Consider the following 10,464-nt stretch of genomic DNA (forward strand, 5'->3'; position numbering starts at 1 on the left):
GAGTTTATATTAGAATCATGAACTAACTCTTGCCCACTGTCATCCCCTACAGCTACTCTCTCAAAATCCTGGGAAGAAGCTCTTGAAATCACCAGAGTTTAACTGAAATTGTCGTATTTTTAAGACTTCAAGTAATTTTTAACAGTGACAAATACAAAAATCTCAGAGTGCATCAGCTTTGAGGTAAACCAGCAGGAATAAACTATTGCCTTGGTAGTCCTCAGGAAGTTAATAAAACAGATTTGATGCAAATCAATTATTTTGAGCTACTGTCATTCTTTTACCTAAATAACACTCTCCCATTTCACCTTTGTCCTCTGGTGAAGTTGCCAGGTGCAGGAACTACAGCCAACAAGTCCATACCATAGCCTGATACAATATAAGAAGACAGTAACCCAAATATTTACACATAAAACTAGCACAACTTTCAGAGCCCTAAAATATCCAGTGACGCTAAGGGGAACTCCAAGGGCAGACATACTGAAAAGAAAAGCCACTTTTGGGGATAATACATCACAGAGTGAGTAGCCAAAGACAAAGCAGAGGGGTGTCATGGATGGACATGTGGACCTGCATTTCCATGTACAGAGTGGCACTAGAAGGAAAACCTTTGGAAACGGGTACAGAGTAGAGCAGCACCATGCCTCCAAAGCTGCAAATCTATGGTGCCCAGAGGGATCTTTTAGGACTTTCTCAGCCAGGGTGGTGAGAAGAGCACTAAGCAAGTGGACCTCACCAGCAGCCCCAGAGCCAGGGAGCTATTGGGGTGCCCAGGGCACACAGGGGCAGGGGAGGAAGCAGACAAACGTCCATGGCACACCACCTACAGCCCCAGAAGCCACATCCTGACCACAGCCCACAGCAGACCTTCTCCAGGGGGAGCGCTACCTTGCTCTGGGAAGTGAGTGGCTACAGTTCATGTGGCTCCTTCAGCCACAGGTACAAAGCCATGAGTCACTGCAATCCCTGCACAGAGAGCAACTGTTATCAACGCGCCACGGGACAGCTCCAAAGGGAGGTGACAGAGACATACCAGATAAGCCCTACAATACCAGTATAACTGCATCCATGGTAGGAGTTTTACCACGCTAGCTGTTTTATTGCTAGACAGGCCAATCAGGACCTGTTGGCACTTGCAGTGTCCTGTTTGTACAGTGATAATGACAGCCACAGTGCCAGAGCAACCCAGGGAAGTGCAGCTCTGGTGGGAAATAAGCATTTTGCCACAAGTGCAAAACAATCTCCCCCAAAAGACATCCCTTATTCTGGCACATAGTCACAACGGCTAGGTGAGCTAAGGGAGGTCTCCTCAGCATGGGCCATGATAAAATCAGCACAAAAACCTGTGTCAATGAACATTCCCCTGGTGTGCATAAGTCCAAAGCCTGGCTGGCTAGTGAACAGCAAGGGGTAAAAGCTAATCTCTTTCATAATAGATATATTTTTAATATAAATTACATGTGCTAATATGTTTCTAGTAACAACTAAGGTGTCCCTTACTTTTTCTTATATTACGCATTTCCCTGACTCCACACTACTTTCTATTTCCCATAACTATGAACAGTCCTCCAATTCATTCTCTACATTTAAGCCATGTTCTCCTTCTTCATCTTCTGATTTCCTCTGTAAATTCACCTTCAGTAGACTGCTTCTCTCTGAACTGTCCCACTACCTCTTCCTAACTACAAATCCTGCCATAGATTTCATCCTTCACTTGCAACTATGATACAAGGTGTAGCAGAGGGCCATAGGAGAACCTTTGGGAGATGTCAACACCCTTCATGCCCACACAGTTGAGCTGCACAGGGCATTAGAGACAGGACTTAGTTGCACCAATTTCTAAGTAAAATGGAGAAAAGCCTACTCCATTCATACCTCTATCCAATCCTTATGTGCCTCAAAAGTGCAAATCCTCTGAAAGGGTGAGCACCTCCACTCCCCAGTCTCTGTGATTTCATCCTTCTTTAGTGGTGCTTTTCAAAGATTTCCCAATCAGCAGCAAATTAAAACCAACACCACTGAGGTCAAATTGTAATTATTCATTACACTCAAAACAGCAGATTTCACTCTGCTGCAGGACAGCAAAGCCTGGGAGAGCAAGGGAGTGCTTTGCCGGCAATACTATCAAGCCTTCAGTCTGTATTTGCTTCTCTTTCAAAAAGCTGCTCTGTCATTTTTTCTAACACCAAAATAGATACCACACAAGTTAGGACTACAGGGCTCCACGGCCACCTTGGAGGAGATACATCGAGCCCTGCTCAGGACATGACAGGGAACCAGGAATAAGGATTAGGTAGAGGTACTGTGAGCTTCACAACAGCGTACTGGCCACTGAGCAGCACTCCACAGCTTGTAATCAATGGCATATTCTTTGTGCCTCTATGAAAGTGTTTCACAACGCATCCAAGGCAGAAAATACCCTTTGGAAATAAATAATACTGAGATGCAATGTCAAAATCCCCAAGCCCTCTACAATCAAAGCTGCCTCAAGGTTCCCAAGAGGTATGTACAGCTGTGGGTTTTTTCCTCCTTCTTCCCATAGTTGTCTGATTTTAGAGCCAACAGTATCTTTTCTTGAGCCTGTGCTAACCTGAGAAATAATCAGGGACCCATAATGTTACAAACATAAAGTATTTGATAAGAGAACTCTTGTGCAAAGCTATGAGATCCCCTCCCAAATCCACCTCTCGTTCAAGCAAGCTGAATTCTTTCCACCGCTTTCTGTGGGCTGAGACCTAAAATAACAATGCAGATAAGGATCTTACTGTAACTTTGACTACAGTCAAGCTCACATTGTGCAAGTCAATGCTATTGAGCTTAAATATCAACGTCAAAGCCTGGTGGAGCCAGAGTGTACAGTCAGAAATGTAAAATGGAAAAAACAAAAATACCACTTTCCTCCAAGGAAAACAGGTCTCAGGAAGGTACGTATACAACGTACCAGGCTAAAATCACTCTTGCAACAGCAAGTACCACTTAAAAAGAAGATGACTAGAACATAATGTGTATATACAAACACATGCTAGACCACATGAGAAAAGTTAGCTAGCATTCTAGTCCAAAAACATATACTAAAAAATGTATGTGCTGAAGGCAAGGAAATGCAAAGGGTGAGCACCTCTTGTAATGCTGCATTGCCTTTGGGGACATTCCTCTGTATCATTCCCTTGGGTGGGAGATGCAGATCTGCCATCATCATGATGCCTTGATGAGGCTACCTCAAAACAGAGGCTAGACAAAATTAAGAAAATAAGAGCGGGTATATTTATTGAAGGGCCTTCAGGTACACTTTGGGCACTCAGAGCCCCAGGGGCTACAACCAAACCAAACAACCAGGTCACAGGTTTCCATACTTTTATAAGTTTGGTCCATTTGCACATCAGCAGTCAATTCTCCAATTATAGCTCCAGGTAATGAAGTCATTTACCCCAAGTGCACTCCCCCCATAACCCACTGTTCTTTACATTTCTCGGGGCCTAAGACAGTAAGGTATCCTTGAGTTTCAGACCTAGAGAGGATTTGTTTTGTCTGACCAGAACGAGAGAACAGTAGCTAACAGGCTATATGGAGTTTTAGACTTACACACTAAAGCATTGCAGAATTACAAATACATGAAAAATATAAAAGCTAATATCCTAAGGCATCAATAACAGAGACCAAAAGAAGGATTTTTGCACACTATCAGGCCAAGGCTCTGGTGCTTGGAAGTTGAAAACATGTCACCAAACTACATGACATTACCAGAAGAACAAAAATAAAGGAAAGGAAGGTGTACATTCCTGGTTTTCTCCTTTCTTCGCTACCCCAAAACTACTAAAAACCCCTACTCCAGGCCTTACAGATAAAGCTCACCTTCCTCATGCCTGGTGCAAGAAGAGACCTTGATGGGGAAAACCTTCCACCTAAAAAAGCCCAGGGAAACAACCCCTACCACTGCTAAGGGGGAGAGAGCCCACACACGCAAAAAGCAAGGAGAGAGTACCAGATGATTTCAACTGAAATTTTATCCACACCAGTTGAAGTATCTTCCTGTAGAAAGCTTAAAAAAAATGTGTAGGAGTCAGCACAAAACTCTGGGCTGGATCTTGTTACATCCATCACCTCAAAGCCCTGCACACACCCAAGTCCTCTTCTAATTAGTTCAGAATAAGGAGTCCCTGCCCCAGGAGTTTGCAAAAGCCCCACATTTTGCAAACAGGCAGATGGACTGGGGGAGGAAGAACAAGAGGGACATGTGGTTACCCACAACTGGCACATTGCTTTCTTTTCTCTTTTTCTTTAATAAAAATAAATATCAGTAATCCCCACTGGCCACCTGCCTAGCTTTTGTATATTTAATTAAGAAGGATTTGGGTGATGGAGAACTGGTAAAAAGTTCAGCCAATTTAGGGGAGGACAGGAGAGTAAACATCCAGCTGCAGGACCCCAAAAAAGTGCCAATATTCCAGCTGCTGCCTGGTCCTCCACGATTTCTAAAACAGCAAGGTCTCACTTTGCAACACAATCCACAAAAAAACACAGGAGGAAGGGAAGAAGTGCAATTCATACTTAAGAGAGCTGGTCTGGACCAGTTCCTGAAAGCCAGTGACCTCACTGATCCCCAGTACAGTTTGTCTTTATAGTGATAAGACTGGAATTGTATTCATGTTTAACAAAATCATTTGAATCCACAATGATGTCCCTTTAGCAGTGAGAGAAACAAAGAGGAGAGGGAGGGGAAAAAACACCCTTAACTGAGTTACTAGAGAATACCAAGAACTGTCCTATCTTCCTACCCCCCAACAGAGTCACCTTGTAAGACAGAAAGTCCATTAACACAAAAATAGGGTATCCTTAGCGTGAGAAAACATTTAGCCAAGTTTTAATTTACTTCCAAATCAGCATTTAAACGATCACATCTTACATCACTTCCTTTTACGAGCCAGCAGTTAGACAATACACATCATTTACATGCAGTTTTGGAAGGCTGAAACATAGATCAACAAAAGAAGCCTTCACTATGAATTAACTATTACAACGCTCTTAGAAAGTCACTCCAGCCGGCGTTGAGGGCAATTAGGAGTATCATCCCTAATTCTCATCTTTCTGGTGCACTCCTGTTATGCCTCAGAACTCCCACAAATATATCCTTCCACCCAAGTCATTGCTGCCACAAGAGAATTACGATGTCCATTTGTGAGATATAACAGCACACTCACAATGGTTATTTTAAAGTGTTAGATGTCTTTAAAAACAGACACACACACAAGAAAAGGAGAAAGTGACTGAGCAAATTAACATAGCTCAAAAATTACAAAGTTTTATGCCTCTATGAATGATCAGATGATAGAGATTTTAAAATCTCAAAAGTATTAACCAATTGCCTTTAGGTCACAGGTAATTTTTGCATTAAAAAAAAAAAAACAAAAAACCAAAAAACCAGAAGGGGAGCAAACATCCACCAGGCTTTGGATGATGTAGATATTTAAGCTCAATAGCACTGACTTGCAAAAAAGATAAAAAATTTTATCTTGAGACAAATTTCAGGAGTGTTCTCATTTTGGTGCAAGCCAAATTTCATATTAAGCTTACTGCTGGATGTGAAATACTAAAATCTAACCTCAGCAATGCAAAAAATGCTTCTCCCACTACTTGCAAAAGATCAAAAAAAGCCCTTAAGGCAACTTGGTGAGCTGGCTACAAGTTCCAGTTACACGGAAGCGGGACTCGGCTCAGGAAGGAAGGAAGGACATGGGCAGCATATCCACGCTGCATCCCAGCCGCACCACAAGCCAGCAGCAAGCACAGAAAGCAAAAGTGCAGGCCAACACCAGGATCCGTGCCGGTTCCCGCGCGGCTGCCCCGCCTGACGGGGGCACAGCGGCGCTGGCAGCGGGCCGGGGGGCGGCCCGAGGCTCCCCGCCCGCCGCGGGCCCAGGCGCGGCCCGGGCCGGCCCGCACACGCCGCTCGGCTCCCGGCAGCGGACACCGGCCTACTCAAGGGAAATTTCTCCCTCCCAACTCCAGCACTGCCGTGGGACTCCTTAAAAGTGTTAGAACGACCGACCCAGAGGGTTCTGCGCCCGGTCCTCCCCGGCTCTGCTCGGAGGGAATGCCGCCGGCTGTACTTGGCAGCGTTTAACCCTTTGCTTTCTCACTAATCTAAGCGGTGCAACTTCCACGCCATCGTTCTCGGGTTTCGAACGAAATACGAAAGGGAAAACCACTCATTCCCCAGGATTTCCGAGGAGCAGCAGAGAAGCGCTGCTTGGCCCCAGGACGAATGAGCCAAACCCCGTTACCCCTTTCCCTGTGCTGGGCAAAGGCTTCCCCAAAACATCCCTTTCTTTTAGCTACCCAGGGCTGGGGAACCTCTTTTCTTTTCTTTTTTTTTTTTTTTTTTTTTTTAATCAATTCACCACTGTGTAACAAGCTGCTCATGACACACAAGGTTCCTTCACACAGGAGAGGTGTAAGCAAGGTTATGAAAATGAAACTCATATAAACTCTATAAACTTAAGAATCATAGAATCACAGAACTGTTTGGCTTGGAAGTGATCTTAAAGATCATCTAGTTCCTTTGTCACAGGCAGAGACCCCTTCCACTAGACCAGGTTGCACAAAGCCTCATCCAACCCAGCCTTGAACACTTTCAGGGATGGGGCATCCACAACTTTTCTGGGCAACTTGTCCCTGTGCCTCACCACCCTCCCAGTAAAGGATTTTTTCCCCAATGTCTGATCTAAACCTATTCCCAGTTTAAAACCATTACCCCAATTCAAACACAGCAGCGTAAAACTTTAGTATTTTTAACACCTTACCACTGAAGTCCCAGGCCCACAGTAACACTCCACCTAAGCCAACCCATTTAATGCATAAAATGCAGGAGTAACTCCACTTGCATTTAGGTGCCAAACATCCAAGGGCTGCCCTCACATTTCATACATATATAAACATCTATACACCTACATATAGCTAAATAAATAGCTAAGGTAGAACTAGCTACAGAAATATCACTAGCCAGATAGATGAGCTATTTCCAGCTAGCTCAGCTAAGGCAAAGAGGAGAGAAACAGGACTATTTTCTGCTTTTCAACAGGTTGGCGCAGTCCCCTTCCCACCGCTGCTGGAAAGCGGACTCCCCAGGCAGGCAAACGACCTTCGGCATCATCGGCGGGTGTATGAGCTAGACAAAGAGATAACGTCATGCCCTCTCCCGCTCCCTCCGTGTCCTCCCCGCAGTGGCAGGTAGCCAGCCAATCCCGCTCCCGGGTGACATCATCGCTGATGCCTGTACACGAATGTGGAAGTACATCAAACTACATCGCGGAGCTCGGCTCCTCAAAAGCAACCTCCACCCCACCCCCAGCCCCTTGGGATGACAGACCGCTTGGAAGGGAAATAAAGCCATCCAGGAAGAGGGATTTCAAGAAGTGGTTGCTGGGTAGGAGGAAAGCGGAAGGCAACAAGCAAGCACACCGTAAACACGTTTTTCCCTCGGTTATGCCGTTCCTATGAAAGCCCTCAAAACATACACATACAGTCTCATCTTTGGGTGTCCCTGGAGCATTTTTCCTAGCAAAAAAAAGTGGCCAAGAAAAGTTAAATACTATTTCAACAACTTTTTTTCTTTTTTTTTTTTACATAACTTCATTATTTTAAAAAGAAAGATGCTTATCACAGCAAGGAAGTTTTTTGGTTTGGTATTATTTGTTTACATACAGCCCTATTAGGTGTCCGCATTATCAGTGTATGTACACAAATGTGGATAAATGCCTAAGAAGAAGCAGTGCCAACCCAAACTTAAACACCTGTCAATCCATACTGCCTAGCAGGCTCTATAGCAAGCAAGGACACTGCCTGTTGCTCCCCATTATCACAGACACCAGTGTCTTTAGACATCCGGTGTTTGTTCAGCTCTTCCAAGACAATAAATGCACATGCTCAGTTTCATTTCTAATACTAAATACTCTAGGAGAGCTCTACCTTAGTTAAGGAAAACAAAATTTTAAATTTCTTTTGTCAAGACTGTTAAACTAAGGAGAACTTTCTCATTAACTCAAAAGCATTAACAAGTACACTGGGAAACAATGCAATAAATTGCAATAATTAACAGGAGAGTTTCAAGTCACACATTCACACCCTATTAATTTTTTTTTAATGATGATGCAGATGATGCAAGCACTAGGAGCAAATGGATTACAGAAAAAAATTAACTTGTGTCCTTTCAAATGGCAGAAAAAAATTAAATGGTCGAGGTTGTGTCAAAGTGCAGCTTTTTACTCATCTTCCCCCTCTCCTGTGGCCTTTTGAGCCACATCCTTTTTTCCAGCTTTATACCAACAGCAGCAGCCTGGCTATTCCAGCTCAAGTCTAAAAAAGCAACTCATACACTGTGCAGGCAGACTAATTCTCCATCAGAAAGGCTGAGGTTCACGCCCTCAAAACAAACTGACATGTGTTTCATTTGCAGAAGAGGCACCAAAGCGCTTTATTTAGTTACTGGAGCTGCAAGCAGCAGTATCTTGCCATCAGGGAAACTCACCAATTACACTCCCTTGTTTATAAGCAAAAAGAAAAACAAAACAACAACAAAAAGCAACCAAAAAACCAAACAAGCAGCTAAGCATCTTCATCTCTCTCCTTCTCCCTCCAAACACATCTTGCATTTCTACAGTTTAAGGCTAGAGCCTTCAGTCTTTAGCCAAGTATTAAGTCTGTGTGAATAATTAGTCAACCTGGTAGCTAGCACTCACTGCAAAGTCATGGAATCTCAAGATTTGTTTGTTCCACGGACTGCACACTAAAGGGGAAAAAAACAACAAAAAAAAAAAGTAGACTAGTTTCACACCCACATGGGCACTCTCTGATTTCTATTTTTTAAAGTCATACACTTGTCAAACAGGTTATTCTGGGAATTCTGATTTTCAAAAAATAAGCTTCTCTGCTTCGGTCACTTATTATTGTCACTCTGCACCCCTCTTCTCTGCACAGCCCATCGGATGCACTCGCCCCCAACTCCATAGCTTCAACACTCTGAAGGTTTTCCAACAAGGAAACCGGGTGACAATTTTAATTAAGGCCAATGTCTTTGTCTCAAGTCACTGCAGCAGCAACTTCCATAAGGATTTTCAGCAGCAAAGCTGAATAAGCCTGCGGACGTATTTGTATAACCCAGCCAGACTCTGACAGCGTCCACTTGGTTTGGTCATTTCTCTGGAGAGAGCACAGAAAGGAGTAAGAACAATAAAGGCGCATTTGATCATTTCAGGATGGGTACTTGGGAAAGTAATTTGTACCCATCTGAAAAAGCAGAAGCCAAGAGGCTGACAAACTTGACAAGGCCAGTGACAATGACAAGGGCAACACTTCTACCACCCCTCACTGTTCCGGTTGCCAGTGCGGGTGGCTCGCCTTCAGCCGTGTGCTCAGCCCGGCGCAGGCACCGGGTACCCTCTGGAAAATCGGCAACAATAAAAGGAGAAGACACAAACCTTGTAGACTTGCCCGTACGTGCCATTGCCAACCACTTCCACCAGCTCAAAAATCCCAGCGGGGTCCTAGGGGGAGGAAGGGGCAGAGGGGGCGGGGGAGGAAAGGGGAGAAGAGAAGCGGGGTTACATTTTTGTCAGGCGATGCCTGCTGGCAGAGCCCAGCCAGCGAACCCGGCTGCTGGCGGCGTGCAGCTGTTGCGCCCTGTTTTTCCACGCACATGCCAATACATGCAAACAAAGGAAAAGCAGCCCAGGGCCGCGGTCCCCCCGCCCGCCCCCGCGGGAGGGCTCCCCTCACGCGGCCGCGGCCCCCCGCGCCCCGGCACCGGGCCCGGGCCCGGCCGCTCCCACCCCGCTGACCCCGCAGCCCCGGCAAGGGGCGCGCCGGTCCCGGGGGGCCCCCGCCCCGGCCCCCGGCACCGGCACTCACCCGCAGGGAGGAAAGGTCGATATCCACCAGACTTTTTGCAGGAGAATCGTTCGCCATTTTCCCGTCTCTTCTTTTTTTTTTCCTTTAAATTTTTCTTTCTTCTCTGTTAAATAATAGCGAGGCCGCTCCCCCCTCCCTGGAGCAGCTGTGAATTGCGCGGAGCTCCGCTCCTCTCCTCTCCTCCCTTCCGCCCTTCCCTTCACTCCAGCCCCGCCGGGTTGAAACTCTTCAGCACTGGGAGGGGTTGGCGGGGGGGATGATGGATAGATAGATGGATGGTGGGAGGAAGAGGGGGGGAAAGGGAGGTGAAGGAAGGGAAGGAGGAAGGAGGAAGGAGAAGGGGTGCTGCGGTTTGTCTGTCCGTCCGTCTCCCCGCGCTGCAGTGCGGGGCTGGATCCCCCCGAGGATCCCGGCCGGCCGGTCGGTGGGTGAGCGGGTGAGTCGGTGGGTGCCCGCGCGTCCCCGGCGGCAGCGGGCTCACACCATGTCGCGGCGGCGGCGGCAGGAGCGGCGCCGGTGTCGGCAGCCTCTGGCAGCCTCACGATGCGCCCCGCACCCGGG

At 46.2% G+C, this 10,464-nt stretch overlaps 1 protein-coding gene across 9 annotated transcripts in view; it reads right to left on the bottom strand.

Moving 5' to 3' along the window:
* The window catches only part of MAP4K4 (mitogen-activated protein kinase kinase kinase kinase 4), a 167,291-nt gene extending 157,059 nt beyond the window's left edge, over positions 1 to 10,232 (bottom strand). For all 9 annotated transcript variants that reach the window (XM_069005685.1, XM_069005630.1, XM_069005675.1 and 6 more), the window contains exons 1-2: positions 9,904 to 10,232; positions 9,474 to 9,539 (exon numbers count right to left, since the gene is read on the bottom strand). In XM_069005685.1, coding sequence (XP_068861786.1) covers positions 9,474 to 9,539; positions 9,904 to 9,960 — 123 coding nt within the window. In that variant the 5' untranslated portion in view covers positions 9,961 to 10,232. The remainder of the gene's footprint in view (positions 1 to 9,473; positions 9,540 to 9,903) is intronic.
* Positions 10,233 to 10,464: the final 232 nt, after the last annotated feature.

This window comes from Aphelocoma coerulescens, chromosome 1 (genome assembly GCF_041296385.1).
Source record: "Aphelocoma coerulescens isolate FSJ_1873_10779 chromosome 1, UR_Acoe_1.0, whole genome shotgun sequence".
Lineage (NCBI taxonomy): Eukaryota > Metazoa > Chordata > Aves > Passeriformes > Corvidae > Aphelocoma > Aphelocoma coerulescens.